The sequence below is a fragment of the Lepisma saccharinum genome, chromosome 25 (assembly GCF_977018435.1).
Source record: "Lepisma saccharinum chromosome 25, izLepSacc3.1, whole genome shotgun sequence".
Taxonomy (NCBI): Eukaryota; Metazoa; Arthropoda; class Insecta; order Zygentoma; family Lepismatidae; genus Lepisma; species Lepisma saccharinum.
The window spans coordinates 37,090,522-37,108,443 of NC_139253.1; the positions used below are offsets into that span (position 1 = coordinate 37,090,522).

Genomic DNA, 17,922 nt, shown 5'->3' on the forward strand with positions numbered 1-17,922 from the left:
TAAATTTCATTTGGTGTATTGCTTTTGTTTTAATTTCACTTAATCATTCAAATTGTTCATCTAATGATATCTTATGAAGGGACGGGCTGGTTTTAAGTGCCGCACCCTTTACCTTGCAGCCTTATTGAACTACGTAGTAAAATAAAAAATGAAATAATCCTGGTCTTTAAAAACACAATTTTTGAACCTTCTCAATGTAACCAATGGAGGTACCAAATACATTGTACATTCAGTCTGGCACTTCAGGACAAAACGCGAAGTGCACAGCAACTTCGTCTTCAGTGAAGTCCCTTCTGTCGTACTATCCCCAACAACAAACTGTAAAATTTCTTTGTGCACACTGGGCCTGGGCCTCTTTCTAACTGGTTTTGAAAAAGCCTGAAATGGTATGTTTACTAGACACGTTACGTGGAACAAATACACAGAACGTATTAACAAGAAAACTACCATTCATATTACAACTCACGTTAAATAATTTCCCAAGCACGACTTGGTCAGTTACTTAGTGATACCTTGAAAGCAGCTGAAATTTTTGCTCCAGTGTAAGAAAGAACAAATAAGTGGAAAATAAACAGTTTGTCAACAATGCAATAGTAAAAGAAAGAAAAAACCTAACTCACATTAATCTGTAGGCAATTATCGAAAACCACAAACAGACCACTTGAAAAACAAAGGAAGAAAAAATTCATAACAATGATGCTGACAAAAGAAAAAACAGCTGCTGATCTTTATAGAGGCTGCCACCAGTACAGGAAAATACGTATATCGGCATCTCTTTTAGTGCTTGCCTGCTGCACACTATAATAACTGTCTTACTTCAGTACCTAACGCTCGATATGACATGACATAATATGACACTCTAAGGGTTAGTGTTTTCAGTTGAATGTAGGGGGTGCTGAAGAAAATTAAGGGATGCGCAAGCACCACCTCGTACCCCCCTCGCACCGCCCCTGCCAGTCAGGCCCCTAAAGCTACAAAAATTTCTTCTTAAATTGTCAGGTCTTTATTATTAAGAGAAGTAGGAGAAACTTCACTTGGTTGTTGTTACATGTTCATACTATGAGAAAGGACCATTTTTTTTGATTGGTGACAATTACCCAGTCTGGCCATAAATACTGTTACACACTATTTTGTGAATAAATTTAATACGGTTTCAGATTTTTAAATGTTCTTTTAGTATGTTACACTTACATATATTACACGCAAATAGCACCAATCAGTTTTCAAAATGTACACTTTACGCCCTCACACAGGCTCGAAGTCTCCCTGGCCAGGCATCTATTGCAGCACGGATGGTCTTGATGGGAAAGTCCGCCCCTGCTGCTATCAAGGAGCACTTTTAACTTTTAATTAGAGGGTGCCTCTTCTTTCAGACAGTCCCCTCTAACTCTGGACACAGTTTGTAGTCCAAGGTACTGAGATCATGGCTATCAGATGGCCAATCAAAAGTGGAGATGAAATCGAGTACACTGGTCTCCAGTCACCGTCGCATCATCCTTGCCTTATGAGCTGGGGCATATATTTCTTGAACATCCAGCATTCATTGTGAAACATTGTTTGGTTCAACAGTGTCACGAGGGGGTCTAGGACACTTTTCACATACACTTTCGCACAGCTTTTAAGCCCTTTTTCTCAAAAATGAAGCCTGGTGGAACTCTCATAGCTCACCCTCCACCAAACCATGACTGAGAAGGGCTGGTGGTATCTCTGATTTTTGGGAACTCTCTCACAAACTTCTCGAGAGTTTGAAGGATACACCCATTCATTTTGGCGGTTAAAACTTTATTCAGTTGTGAACAATTTCTTATCAGTGAAGAGAATCCTGAAATGCCCATTAGCTACGTAACACTGCAGGAGCCGTCTCAGTTTCCTCTGCTTCTTCACTTGTCGTCAGGAAATTTCCAGTACTCCACCGGTAAACTCCAATTCCTTCATTTAGTACCCTGAACATTGATTGTTGTGAAATGTTCAGCTCCTGTGCCATTATCACTTGCTTCCAGATGGGATTTCGGCGGATGCGAGGGATCACTGCTTTAACAGCCTCAGCTGTTCATATGGTGTGAAGTCGACCAACTCTTCACGCTACCAGCATCAGTGAATCTCTGAATTGTATGATACACAAACCTTTTGCTGATCTTCGGGATTTTTAGAAGCTGGAAAAACTCATTGAGTGACTTCCCAATCATATGCAGGCAATTACGGCTACTCTGTTTTCATATTCGCCCCACTCCATGCTAAACACAAGAAGATACACGCTTGCTCTTTCACAGCTGAACACACAATGGTCAGGAGTGAACTTCAGCACAAGCAAGGTTCATGAGCCTGACTACCAAATGTACACTCCAAGCCGAAAGTTTGTAACAGTATTTATGGCCAGACTAGGTGCATGAAATGTACAATTCTTTTCCAAAAAAATACATTTTTACGGGATTTTTTTAACATGTGGGGATGGGAGCACCATCTCATCAAGGAGTGATATTTTACAATGATTACCTGCAAATTTCAAACAATTTGCTTCCATACGCAAGATACCAGAGCCAGATTTCAATAACACTGTGGACTATTTCTTGAGTCACTTGTTTTGGAGATATGGTATGTGAAATGCTCTCACGTGTTGCTGGTCTATCTTACGAACTGGTGGGCCTCCAGAGGTTAATAAAAAGAAGGAAAATATTTTTATTGTCTTCTATGACAAAATAATGCAACTAACAGCATAAACCTTTTTATTTATTATATATGACAGATGTACAATTTGGCAAGAATGTAACACACAATAATGGCATGATTTTAACAATGATGAATGTAAAATGTTGTCTTGAGAGATTCCCTTATGGCAAATAGATTAAAAAACAATAATAGTTAACACAACTCGTCTTCTTATTTATACAATTACAAGCATTTACAAATTTCAGTAGGATAAATAAAAAGCTTTAGCATAGAAACATTAGAAAATTTTATCACTCAGCTTAAATTGGTCCTACTGTACTAGGTCAACAACTGCTGACATTTCTTCAACTCTAAACCACTCTTGTCAAAACAAAGCCAGAATCTACACTTATTACATCTCTGACATCTAATTTACACCCACAAAGAAAAATATACAATAAAATATATATATACACACACACACGTGTGCACTCATAGCAACATTATAACGACACACACATTCATACATACATACACACACGCTTACACCCAAACATACATTCACACACGGAAAGCATACATGCAATATGAAACTCCTTTGCAGCAGATTTCATCTTTGGCAGTCTACAGCAGACACAAGGCTGAAGTTAGCATAGGCCTCACAACACATTTCAATCACATTTCAAAGCTTACTCTTGCTAATCAAGAAACACTAGTTCAATAGTGCAGAAAATCTGAAATGACAAAAAATGTAACAGTGCATCAGTAATATTGCTAATAATTTTTCAGATATGGCATTTCTATAAATAACTTGTTAACTGATTGCACACCCCAATGCTGATGTATCGTTATCCGAAAGTGTTAGTTCAAATTTATTCACAGACACTTGTAGCCCATATGCTAGGCCACTTTTATTTACCTGGAATTGCCAAACGTGTAATAATCTTTTCAGATAGTACAGGGTGACACAGGGATGTGTGCTCATTTTTGAATGAACAGTACACAGTTAATTGTACACAAAACTGTATTATTTTTTTGTATAATGTGTGTGATTTATTGCACTTTATTTTACATTTATTTATTTATTGCAGTTACCATGGAGTCGTGCTAGGTGGAACATCGCGTGTTCACGTATGATGCCTTTGTGAGAAACGGCGACTCAGTGGTTGCAGCTCAGATGTTATTCCGCCGGCATTTCCACATAAGGTGGCATGGAGCAGTTCCAACATGCAAAACAATCGTAAAATGGGTTAAGCAGTTTTGAACCACAGGCACTATATCCAAAAACACCACCAGGTGTTAACGTATGGTGAGAACACCAGAGAATGTTGAGGGAGTAAGAGCAGCATTTGTTCGCAGTGCCCAACGTTTGGTTCGGCACCACTCATTAACATTACGTTTGGGGGCGAGAATCGGTTAGGAGAATTTTGAAAACCAATCTGAAATTCCATCCGTACAAGATTGTCTGTGCGCAGCAATTACGTGCAACAGATTATGCTCAGCGGGAAGATTTTGCTGTACGGATGCAAGTTCTTCTCCACGATGAGCCTGATGTGCTTATCTTGAGTGATGAGGCACATTTTCACCTCAACAAGCTAATTGAGACTGTACCTACAGTAAAGTGGGATCCGAACCACTGTGCAATTAGCCTCCACCGAGTATCGAACCAGGGAACCCTTGATTACAAGGCAACGACAACTTGTTATTGCGTCCGAACCACTTTTTCCGAACCGGCGTCTCTTGCACGTAGTACGAGATTATGTCAAATGTCTCCAGAACTTCGTTAAACGATATTAACAATTTTATACAAGCAATGCAAGTAAGTATCCATAATAAAGACAAGTAAAACACTCTTGTAAAATATACAAGTGCCAAGTTCGTCCCATAAGGTCGTCAGCAACAATCACATCATCAGTGTGAGTGAAGTTTTTATACACGATACTGACTGCAAGCAAATTGTGCTGAAATGGTGACAGCCACACCATCCATTACCTTCTCAATCTGAAAGCCTCACGGCTTGCTCCGGTCACGTGACTAAGCGTCATCAACTGGAGGCGAGATAGCCGCCATGTTTGATTTGCTTCTTCGGAATCAATGTTGGACCTTTTCAGTGAATATGAAATTGTAATGCAAATTTAAGAACTGTAGTCGAGTGTACATGATGTGTAAATATGCTTATATGTGGAAGAGGTATGGTGTATAAGTCTTGTGTACTGAATTGCAGAAGCAATTACAATGAAAAAGGTAAGAGTAACGTTCACATTTCTTCAAGATGATGTTAAAATGAGAAATTTTTAGGGCAATTCCATGTGATTCAGTCACTACGAAAAGATACAAGTTAAGTAACAAATGTGTTATACTAAAAAATAAATAAGAGTAATAGTTCATGATGTAAACATTTCATGTGTCCGGAATAGGCATCAAATATACTCGTAAATGTGGACAACATGTCAACATTTCTTTAGAAATATCAAATAATTTACCCTGAATTACAAACGTTGGTTAATATTACGTCTGCCAAAGCAATTTGTTAGTGTAAATTTTATGCAAGCATTGGATAAATTATTCATAATATTTACACAAATTTTTAGTTTCAAAATGTGCTTAATGAAAGAAAGCTATACAACGGGGCAAAGTTGATACATGTGCACATTTATTCTTATTTTATCCCGCTTTATGCTTCTTTATGCTAATCGGAGGCTAATGGAAGATATGTTGTACATTCAAATACAAAGGTTCGATGTGTAACAAGAACTTCGATGAAATATTCGTCTGTAAAACTATCCAAGAATATATTACTTATGTTTCAAATAGAAATGTTTTCACACAGAAAGCATTTTGTTACCTAGCTATGTTGATATGAACTACAAATGTATTAAATTTTTAAAACTGTTGCATATGAACTGCTTTTTATTTTTTGTCTTTGCGAAGCTTCAATGTTCGTAACTTTGATTATTAAATCAGTGATAATGTTTATTGTTTCATAATTTATTAACATTCTTCACGATTTTTTTAACAGAATGTAAAAAACAGTGTAAGAAAATATTCCAAATGTTTATTTCCCAAGTGAACGTTAAAATAGAAATATTAATCTTTTTTTTTTTTTTTCAATGAAACTCTTAAGTTATTGTCACAGATCTTACTAACGACAATGAAAAGATTCAATTTGTTTATTATCTTTCGTTCAATAAAGTCCATAGGATCGAAATTACAATGTGACAAATGATTTAGGTTTAGTCTTTATCACAGAAATGTAACATTGCCCTTGTACCAATTTCTTTTGCTTTTGCTGCAAGAATATAGAATTTAAGGTTTTGTATTGAGATTGTATAGCTACACAGAATATCTGCATTATCTGGTTGATTAATTTTGGGTAAACTTAAAGACAATTTAATTGATTAGGTAACTTGGAAAGTTTACGGTCAACCTAACATGTTTTTTGTTTTATTTAATCAATTGATTTTACATACAAAAGTTCATACAAAAGCGGTTACGAGTTTTACTGTAGCTGACCAATATTCCGGATAATCTTTTTCAAAGATATAAAATGTTTAAATTTTTCCGCCAGGAAGTTTCTAACGGTTTTCAACTCTTTGCGCTATAGTAGGAATTTTTGTGGTGGCCATAGTGACTTCCTGAATGAAAATGTTGGTGTAAATATTCAATATTATACATTTTTCTTCTAACTATATTCGTCGGGAGGGTAAATGTCAATATTTAACTTCATAAGAGAAATAAATATACCTTAATTATCTACGGTAAAATTATGACAAGGAGTTTACAGCGTTAAGACGATCGCCTCCAGATGATGATGTCTTGACTGAGCGCTGTGGCCTGAACCTCAAGATGGTCTTGCACCATCTATTGACCATAAGGTACATTATCAATCACTTCAACTTATGAGGCACTGTCATAAAACATTCATATAGAAATAAGGATTTAAATTTTTTCTCTATCTCTAATGGTTTATACAGGCAAACACCTTACATTTGAACAATACCATCCTCCTCTCCCCTATCCCCTACAACAGATTTTTTGAACTTTAATAACTTCGTAATGGAAAACCACTTTTTTTTTTATCGAGGGATAATTTTTTGATAGCAAAACCATGCAGATGTGATAATATTTGTGGCAAAAAGTGGAGGATGGTGATAGGAGCATGTCTTCCACTACTTTATTGTATTCATTTTGACTGAAATCAAAATTTTGAGCAAGGCATTCATATCACATGGCAATCTTCTGTAAAAGCATGTACTCCTACAGAAGTATTTACACTCAGGTACTAAACCAATTAACCAAAACTATCCACCCAAAGATGATAACCAACTTGTGAGTTACAAACACAAACTATTTGCTAAGTTTTCAATGATTCTCAATTATAAAGTGAAAAATTCTTACTTTGCCATTAAAAACTTCACTGAACAACACAATTGCGATTGCGCTGAATGACACTCCTGTTTAAGTCCTTCTCGATTTCATCGTCATCTTCTATCCTGTAAGATGCAAGAAAGAACAGATTTCAGAGTAAGTCATTGCTGAATAAGGTTGACGAGATTCTCTTATATCAGGCAGATGAATTCTTCATAGGCTTTGAAGTTTTTGTGAGTTAATGTCACTTGTCTTCAAGGATTCAACCCTGCAACATTAGTTCTCAAAAGTTCTGAAGCCTTCTTGAAAAAGGCTTGACTGATATCCTGGAAGAACCTAAGTATTTTAAATGGTAATATTCTTCAAAATGCAATGATAAACTCAATATTGATGGCACAAATTACCATAATGGATCCAAAATATCCTATCATGAGCAATATAATTTTCACATTTGTGAATTGTTCAATTCCAGCTCCAATTTACTTTGCAAGTAATATGAAATTAATATTTATTTTATTTAAAGAGTTGAAAATTTTAAACTTGTCAAGTCTATATTTGATTCAATAAATAAAAAAAATGTGATGGTTCACACTTATACCGGGTGATCCGTTTGGGATGTCATAAAAGTGACAGAAACCATACAAATTTATTGCCTGTTAATGGTACATACATGTGTAGGAGAGTCACAGTTTTTGTATCCCAGCACATTAGCACTCAACAGGTCTGCCATTGCAGACACGGCACAGTTCATACCGCACAGACATGTTGCCCCACGTGGAGTGCAGCATTTCTGGAGTGATCTGTTGGAAAGCTGCTCTAATCTGCAATCGCAGGTCGGCATCAGTCTGTGGTTTTTGTGCATACACCAATGACTTGACATACCCCCCCCCCCCCACACACAAAAAAATTCTGGAGGCGTTTAGTCTGGCCTATTCGCAGGCCATGGGATGGGTCAACCACAGCCACACCAGCTATCCTTGAATATCCCATTAAGATGATCCATTACGAGAGCCCAATGTGGCAGAGCACCATCCTGTTGAAAGATAATGGTGTCCAGTATCCCAATTTTGCATACCATACATCGCACTGAGCACACTGTTGTAGCGTGACCACCATCTTGCCTCTCATGCACGCATGCTAGCGCCACCATGTGATTGAAGTCTGCAAACCTCCACTCCCTTGAAACTTATGACCTTACTGCTTACAGTGCAGCAAACTGTTCAGAGAGATGTACATTAATTAACCTTGTGTGTATAACACTTTAATTTTACATCCCAAACGGATCACACGAAACTTTCCCTATGGACAAACATATGTATACAGAAACAAAGAGGATAAGGATTGGCACTAATCCTGTCCTTACAGTCAACACAGCAGAGTGCACTCTTTTGGATTCCACATTAAAAGATAGTTCTAGGCCTGATTAATCTATCTCAGCATGCAAGTGGACTCAAAACAAATGTTTAAAAGGGCAGTATGGCACAACAGAAATCTAAATAGGACCTAATACTTCAAAAATTTAGAATATCACCGTGGTACATCATGCCTAATGACACATCCTAAGTTCAGCTGAGTGTTAATAAAGGTGCACATAAAGAGACCACTTACGCTCGCTCCTGTGAATCCAGATGATGAACCAACTCATCCCTCTTATTAACAATTGATACAAGCTCATCAAGAAGCAAGTTTTCCCTTAACTTTTGTTCTTCTGTTTTTTGCCAGTCTGCAACCAAGACAATACACAACTTATGTACATAATAACCATACATATGTGATATAATTACAACATTACACATCAGTTATAATCAGTGTGGTATTTAAGGAAGGTTACATAATTTAGAACTACATAATTTGTATTCATGTCCAGATATTATTAGAATAATTAAATCAAGAAGACTTAGGTGGGCAGGCCATGTGGCACGAATGGGAGAGGAAAGAGGAGTTTGCAGGGTTCTTGTTGGGAAATTGGTAGGGATGGAAAAGAGTATATAGATCTTGCTCAAGATAGGGAAAGATGGAAGGCCTGTGTTGCTGCAGCCATGAACCTTCGGGTTTAAGAAGGCTAGAGAGTTAGTTAGTTAGTGGTATTTAAGAAATTTCCAGTGTGGGGGGGGGGGGATTCTACTAACTGTTTTGGGGCAGCATGAGATAATGACTTTATGCCATATAACATTCCCCCCAGGGATAACATTTATCAAGCAGAGGGGGGACTCAAGTACCAGAGGGGGGAAATCCCCCCATCCTCCCTACAAATACCACCCTGGATATAATAAATTAGAGCTGAGCTAATACCAATTTATTCAAAATATTCCTTAACATTAATATCAAATTATTCCACTACAATTATATGCATCAATTTACCAGACTTCTAGTTTAACCCTTAACCGGGCAACCAGTGTCTATCAGACTCTGTTGCTTATATTTTTTGTCACACTCCAAACGATACTTCCTGTCAACATGATATTTTTTGGCTTTGTTTCTCTCTTTTCTCTCATTTCACAATATTTCACTTTGTTTGATAAAGAAGGTAAATAATATAAAAAATATTTCCACTTCACTTACGTAAACGGGCAAGCAGTCTCTGTCGGACACAGTGTACAATTGATATGTAAAAAGTCTACTAGAATATGTATTAACGAATGTTTAATTAAATATAAAGTATTTAATAAGACATCACATAAAAATATTATTAACGCTAAAATAGAAAAAATGAAAAATATATGAACAAATAAAACAGTTTCCTCACACTACCTTCCGGCCTAACATGTTTCATATACTATGCTGCAGAAATTACAACAACATGCCATTATGATGATGATGAATACAAGAATTACGGACATAACAATGATTAATATTTTAAATATCATGTTACTCGCTTGTTTCCACAGCGATGAAAATTAAAAATCTCGCATTAGAAGGGCAAGATTCATTTAAAACAATGCAGTGTCCGACAGACACTGCTTGCCCGGACACGTTACAAAAATAGCTTGCCTGGATAAGGGTTAAAATATTATTTAATCACAAAATCCATTTTTTTCACACATTGCTGGTACAAAATAAATGAAAAAAAGATTTTGCATAATTTGCATGATATTACTATTGAGAACGTGTCACAAGGTATTTTGTGGAATCCACAAAATAGTCAACCTCTGGAAAAGAGTATTGGTTGGTATCGGTGAAAAATTTCAAATCGATATTACATCGGTATCAGCTTGAACCTAGTTATTATAAAATTAACATATCTGGTACCAACACAAAAATTATGTTTATTTCTAAAAATATATATTTATGACTGATAGAAGTGTTGATATAATGATTTTAAACAAAGCTAATATCTATGTATCACAAAAAAATAATCTTGTCACTACAATACATGAATAAATAAATTAGCAAAACCTTAGAAAGTTGCAGAATATGACATGATATTGGCATGTATCACAGAGGACACAGCCGAACAACAACAGAGAACATAGTTCAGCCAAGTTGTTCAAGTAAATATAAAATCAGTTACCAAGTGGTCAGGGTATGATCTATGTAGCAAAGGTTTAAGTCTTAACAAGAACATGGGATATTTCTTTCAGTCCCTTCATTATTTTCATCTAATTATCACTCACCATCCAAGCTACAGGGGTAAAAAAACCTCCATGAACCTCCCCGGTCATGAGATACAACATTTATCCCTACAAATTACTAAATGTGAAGCTATATTTTTCTAAACATAAAATTCTTGAAAAAGGAGTTTTAATGTGGAATAATTTTTCTATTGTCTCATTTGTCTACCAAAAGTAATAATTTCACTAGACCTTAAGATTTTATGAACAAAGAAATTATCATTAAAAATTCAATCCACTCTTGATAGTGTGCTATATCTTTTTTCAAGTATGAGAAGTAGCCTGAGGAGTTGGATGATTTCTGATCTATGATGGTAAATGTACTACAACGGACAATTGTAAAGGTCTTTCCTGTGTATATGTATGTATGAGAAGTTCACAATTTTGGACTCTGTGATGTCCCTTAAATTCTCACCCAAGAAGCTAGATATTGCTGTACCAAGTACAAAAACTGAATACCTTCAATAGCCAGTATACTTCTAAGTTCCCTGTTAAGCAATTCAAACCGCCTTTCCAAGTCATCTTCTTTTTCCCTGAAAAAAAAAAATGCATTAATTACATTTCAAAAGGCAGGAACAATTACTAGATTATTTAACCAGCATCTCCTGGAGTCTCTTGCACCTGTATTCTCGTTGAATCTTAAACCTTTTCAAGAATGCACTTTTACAATTTACCACAAAGTACAAAAAAATTGTAGCTCCTGAACTAATTGCCGTAGATAGATGAAATTGGTTTTGTTTTCTCTCTTAAAGACAGTAGCGGAGGTAACATTTATACATTGTGCTTCCCAATAATTAGTGTTAAAGGAAGATTTTTTTTCTTCAAAATTTGGCATACAACATGCACCTGTGCCCCCTCAATAGACGGAAGTGAATTAAAAAATGTAGTATGTAGTGGTGGTACATTCCTACAACCATGTGAAGTTTCGTTGAAATCAAACTGATACTTCTTGAGTAAAAAATCAATATTACATAAAGTGGCAGTGTTGCCAGCTTCAGGACAATGTCCGGAATTTTCTAGCATCGACCGACCAAATGGACACTGGATGGAACAAATTTGGAGGGAAACATAACAAAAGACCACTCTAGGAGGATATGTAATGCTCGTGCCACAACAGAAAATTTCGAACTTTGGGCCTTTGCCCCCAGTTACCCCTGGACCCTTAATTCTCGGATGTTACTTAAAATGTTCCTTTTTACTCATCCTTACATTTAGAACTAAATTTTTCAGAAAGATGCACTGTGAGAAGTTATACCTCTTTATCTTCAATTTATCCCATAGTAACAAAAGGGAAACAAAGGGGTTTCAAACGGCACTTGTTCATAATAGTAACAATGGATATATTGTTTTTAATTTGAGTATAAAATACCTTTAGAGATATACTAATGAACAAAAAAGACAGAACTAAAATACAGTGTATAGTTTTTAAGAAATGACATGTTAAATGCTGCCGTGTGCTAACACATGGTCTGGGCAAATTTTGACAATCGGGCTTTTAGAATTATTTTTTTCAAAAAGACAAACTGAAATATAGGTTGCAGCAGTTTAGAAGCCTTTACACTACTCTCAGAAGAATGAAGATTCACAAAGATAAATCTGTTAGCACAAGGAAACAACTTTATTATGAGCTTTTGCAACTCTATTTTTGCTATGAAAGGATAGCTTCTTGTAAAGTAGACATAATACTACAACTGAAAAATGTACTTACAAGATATTCAACTGCATTTGTCTTCTTAAAAGAGCATTCTTCTTGTTGACTAGGGTAAACCACTGAACCATTAGTCTTTCCTCCCGGTCTCTGTCACTTCCTGTTTCGAGAAAAGAATTATTAGTACAGCATATTTCAATAAAACCTTATTTAATGAACATACTTCTATTGTATCTAAAGATATCCATTTGGCGATTATGCAGAGACAGGTAATCTAATCTTATCCACTCACTATTCATTTTCTGTGCAGTTTTTAAATCACTTGTGTCCTTGTGCTTGCTGATGCTGTCTTGATCTGTCTTGATGAAGCATCAGCTAACGCCACCAAGAATAGGAGCAAGAGAAAAGAAACACATCACCTGAAACAAGCCAGCACATGGCTGACCAAGCTAGCAAAAAACTGCATGGAAAATAAATAGCGAGTGGATTAGAATAGAACACAGTATTATTGATAAACTTTAAAAAGATTTTATCCTGTAGTTTGAAAAAAAACAACAGATTACTTCTAACAAAAACCAAAAATTAATAACAAAGAGAAAAATTTTCAGTTTTTTTGCCAATAATTTTTAAAATAGGTGTCCATTATTTTGCTTTTCATTTCCTAATGCTTTAATCATGTTATTGCTATTTTATAATTCAGCTGACATGATAGTAGTTGAAATTTCAAGCAACTGTATGGCAAATCTGGCACTTACCTAACTCCATCACTTCCCTCAGTTCCTTTTCCAACACTGCTGCTTGTTTGTCGATCTGGTTTTGTTCTCTTTCCAGAGCTTCCAGTTCATTTTGAATGTAATTGACAACATCTTTCCCATACTGAAAACCGAAACAAAATACACATTTATAAAAATTTAACCTACCACACCATGAAAGCAAGCAAAGGAAAAAAAAATTACTGAAAAGTTAGTGAAAACATTGGCCTTTGTTTTCTGTGCCACTGAACTATAAATCTCTCCGTTTTCACCGTAAATTTCACTATTTAGATGATTTTTTATATGGCAATATGCTACTCTAATAGCTAATCCACTTAAATATTACATATACAGCACTGAACACTTTGAGATAGGGAACCTAGGGCCAGACAGGCCAGCGTACCGAGATACGGAGTACTGCTTCACTTCAGCGTGGTGTCTGCAACTATCTAGATGCTCTTTCCTGTTTGCTGGATACGCTCAATTCATAACAACCCCGGGATATTTTAAAGGGTGTGGCAGAGTTTTGTACACTGCTGTCATGCTTGCATTCTGGTTGGTTGTCGTCATTTTGAACAACTATTGCTTGGTACATAAATGTACGAGGTGTGACACAGAAAAAACGGGATTGATTGCATAAGTGAAAAACAAAAAGGAGTTGGCAACAACAGTTTTGGTGATGTCATGCGACACCCCTAGTCTATCTACCGGTTTGGACTCACCCGGTCTCGCCAGTTGGGAGTATTGCATCATTGAGTGAACACCTGCAACCGTGTTCTGCTGAAAAAATGTCTAGTGTGAAAAGTGAACAAACAATCAACATCAAATTCCTTGTGAAACTTAAGAAATCGGCAACAGAAACATTCCAAATGTTAAGTGAGGCTTATAGGGATGACACTTTGTCTAGGACACGCATGTTTGAATGACATAAACAATTTTTGGAGGGAAGGGACAGTGTGGATGACAATGAATGTACAGGGTGCTCACGAAATGCGATTATGGAACAAAACATTCCAAGAGTTCGTGAAGTGATACAAGGTGATTGAAGATTGAATGTTCGTGCAGTGACTGAGTTAGTTAATTTGGATAGGGAAGTTGTTCGACACATTTTAACAGAGGAAACTTCGTGAAAAAATTAGGTAAAAAAGGCCCCAGTTGTGGAGTGATGGATGGATTTTGCATCAAGACAACGCACCAGCTCACAAGGCACTTTCTGTCAAGCAGTTTCTGACCAGCAAAAACATTACTGTGATGGAGCATCCTCCTTATTCCCCAGACTTAGCACCATGTGTTTTTTTTTATTTCCTAGGGTTAAATCTGGCATTAAGGGAACCCATTTCTCCTCAGTTGAAGACGTTAAGGCAAAAACGGAAAAGCTCCTAAAGGACCTTACTGAAACTGACTTTCAAAAATGTTACCAACAATGGCAGCATCGAATGCAGAAGTGTGTGAATGCCGAAGGGGACTACTTTGAAGGTGACAACATTGCGAAGAACTAATTCTGCAAGTAGACTGAATTATATGTACAATCCCATTTTTTTTGTGTCACAACTCGTATGTACTTAACACCTATTTGTCAAAGCTATGAAACTAGTTTCCAAATGTCAAGCATGTAACTCATAACGTAAATCAATGGTAATAAATGCTGTTACTCATTGTACATGTCCATACATGTCACTTTTATTTGTCATTCTTATGGACAATAGTACATGCTTGAGCTAAACATGTTTCAGCCCATATCTTGTTATGGTGGCTTCTACAACTCTAGTTTCCCTATCTCAAATTGTTAAGTGGTGCTTTACCTATTTCGTGTTTCATTTTTGCATTCTTTTACTAAATCACCCTGTATATCCAGGTTTGGAAAAAATAAACTGCTGGAGATATCTGATCCAATATGATCTGTCCAACAATCCAAATGACTTCACCAGTGCTATATTTGAACGTTATTCTCAAAATTATTTAGTAACTAAGATCAGACGAAGTATGATGCATAAAATGAATAGCAATTATAAATATGCTGTGCACAATTTTCTCCCTACTCCTCCTAACAAGATGCTAAGTAGCAACACCATGTTCCCTATATTCTACAGACATTTCTCTTCTCTACACTTAAAATGTGTACTTATACAACAAATAAATAGTAGAACAAAGAGCCATCATTATTGTAGAAATAATTCTGATTCAAGGAACAATTTGTTGTGACATTGTGAGTGACCATTATGTATTGAAGCACAAGGAGGGAGAAAAACTGACTGGAACAAAACGTATTTTGTTGGCAAGTACTCTTCATATGTTGTTATAGTAGTTCTATCCCAATTTATAGTTCATTAGTAATATGGCACTTTGTTCTCATTGGCTTACAAACTACTTGTCTCTTTTGAATTGCTGAAATATCTTGATGTTGCTTACCTGTGAGTGACTTTTTCACATGGGAAAACAGATCGGGCAAATATGGAGGATGTGAAAGAGTAGGGATTGAATGTTTGGCCAGATATTCCTGTACCAATACAGCACTATGGAACCCTGCATTGTCATGCAAGAGGAACAATTGCCCAGATGCCATAAGAAAGGTGGGCATAATGATGCACATTCCTATTCAACTTCTGTACATCTGATATAATGCGAACAGTAGCATTAGTCTTCTCAAAGTAAGTTCTTCACACATTCCACATTTTCAGCGGTGTGCTGTTGAAGGCTTTGCTGAAACTGTCCTCCCATTCTGAAGCCCCTTGCACCATTCAAATAATTCCTGCTCACCATAGGCTTGCTGTACCATGTTCCATGTCTCTGTAGGTGTTTTTCCTAGCTTAACTAAGAACTTAATGTTCACTCTCTGCTCCAACTTTGCACCCATCATGTCACTTGTGTAACTCCAACTAAATCAGACAACATGACGAACAGTGTGTTGCTCGGTGCAGCCCTGCCACCTGGTGGTGGTTACGCAGAGCTACTTCCAAGAACATATATATTCACAATACATATCAGGTGACTAAATAAAACCCAATTCGTGTCCTTCAACATCACAGCATGAGAATTTTAAAAAAAAGAACACAATCCTGGAACTTTTCTGACAAAGGTTATGTGATGATTACAGGTTAAACATACATCAATAAGTTAAAAAAAGCAAACAATTTTGAGGTCTGCCACTAAACTAATGGCAATGCAAGGTATAGCTGTACTGCATTCCAAGAACAGATGGGGCAACTCATGAATCCAATGCTCCCAACTTTCTGATTCTATGGTTGTCATCTTTCATTGTGCTACCAAACACACTGCTGCTTCTTGTACTTTCAATACTTATCTATTTTTATATTTACTGCCATATTTACTTATTATTTAATCCTTTTCATTCAGCAAGTGATCACATTTGATTTGTACATATCCAAGACATATAACTAACGATGCTGCAGCGTAAAATGTTACTGTACTTACTCCTTTCTTAAAGCCATCTGGATTTTCAAGCTTCTTCTCTGGTGATATTCTGTCCAGTAAAGATGAAAATGATTGCAGAGAGGGCTTCTTCACATTTCCTTCTTCTTCTGATGACATGCTTTGGCTTTTGGAAGTGGTATTTAATGACTTAGCACCATAATGTTTATTTGCTGATGTCCACGACACCACATTGCCATTCTTTTCCTGGAATTTTACATAAAATAGTAAGACAAAGTTTGGTATATTTGAATGTAGGGAAGCAAATAGATATATCTATATATTTTAATTTTCACCATATTTTAATATTATGTGAAACATCCATCCTGTAAAAAATGCCTGATATTGATACTCACAAAAGCTTGTGCTTTCAATTTCAGTGGTTTAACATTACTTTATGTAAATATACTGAAGCCAATTACTTTTTTCATGTAACTTACTTATAAAAGTTCTGTTAATTCATTTTACTAATCAAGTAAGTTGCATGGAAAAGTTTGTAATTTGCTTAGTATATGTATTAAACTACCGCATCTTTCATTCCTAAAACATGAATTACTTTACATAGTTAGATTAATAGAACATAGGGATGGCCTGATACAAAATTTTGTACGATACTAATATAAATACCAATATTCTACAACCCAACGTAACATTCAAAGAACATGAATGGTTCATTGACCTCCTTAATAAATATGTGTTACAAGATGACTGCATATTTAGACATTTACTTTAAAAAAAAAAATAGGTCATATCCATAAAAATTATAACAAAATGTCAGAATATTGCACTAAATTAAGATATTTATCGATATATCAGATCACTAAAATTATATAGATAATTTTACTGATACACCAATATCTCTATCTGCCGAAACCGATAGAGTACCGATTAATCTGCCCCTTCCTTAATGGAACATAAATATTACAATGTAAAATTTCCACATTTAATCAATCTGTTTTTAACTAAAATTCATTAAAAAAATTCTAAACCCATGGTAAAACAGTCCTTTTAAGAGCCAAAACATGCCAAATGCATTTTCATTGGGCGATGAATGGTCAGCCCATCATGTCCCATCACCTCTGCTATCCGACTCTCCAGACTGGTGTCTGTTACTTCTTCCTTTCACTTGTTCTCACAATGTTAAGCCAACACCAATATTTTGAGACCCTTAGCAGAGACTGAACCCAGGACCACTTGTACCAAATGCAGGAATGTTAATTCGACTATGTGGAAACTATAAAATTTGATTAAGTAATAAAGACCAGTTTTGGCATGTACTTACTTGTTCTCTAGATTTCACCACATCATGTGGCTTCCTCAGGAGATAGGACAAGAATAGTCAAGATTTAAGACATGGGAAGGTAAGTTAAGGTTTAAAAAAAATATCTCAATGTTGATAAATCTGCTATCACTAAATCTTTTTACACATCTCACAGAATATCCATATTCCAGAATAGCAGTTGTAAAT

The 17,922-nt window shown here is 36.0% G+C and overlaps 1 protein-coding gene across 7 annotated transcripts in view; it reads right to left on the reverse strand.

Annotated features, from left to right (window-relative positions):
• Positions 1-2,706: 2,706 nt before the first annotated feature.
• Positions 2,707-17,922, reverse strand: part of LOC145978514 (EH domain-binding protein 1-like) — an 83,969-nt gene continuing 68,753 nt past the window's right edge. For all 7 annotated transcript variants that reach the window (XM_083111148.1, XM_083111151.1, XM_083111152.1 and 4 more), the window contains 7 exons: positions 16,458-16,661; positions 13,029-13,149; positions 12,334-12,433; positions 11,085-11,158; positions 8,623-8,737; positions 7,045-7,139; positions 2,707-3,380 (listed from right to left, as the gene is read on the reverse strand). In XM_083111148.1, the coding sequence (XP_082967274.1) occupies positions 7,061-7,139; positions 8,623-8,737; positions 11,085-11,158; positions 12,334-12,433; positions 13,029-13,149; positions 16,458-16,661 (693 nt within the window). In that variant the 3' untranslated portion in view covers positions 2,707-3,380; positions 7,045-7,060. The remainder of the gene's footprint in view (positions 3,381-7,044; positions 7,140-8,622; positions 8,738-11,084; positions 11,159-12,333; positions 12,434-13,028; positions 13,150-16,457; positions 16,662-17,922) is intronic.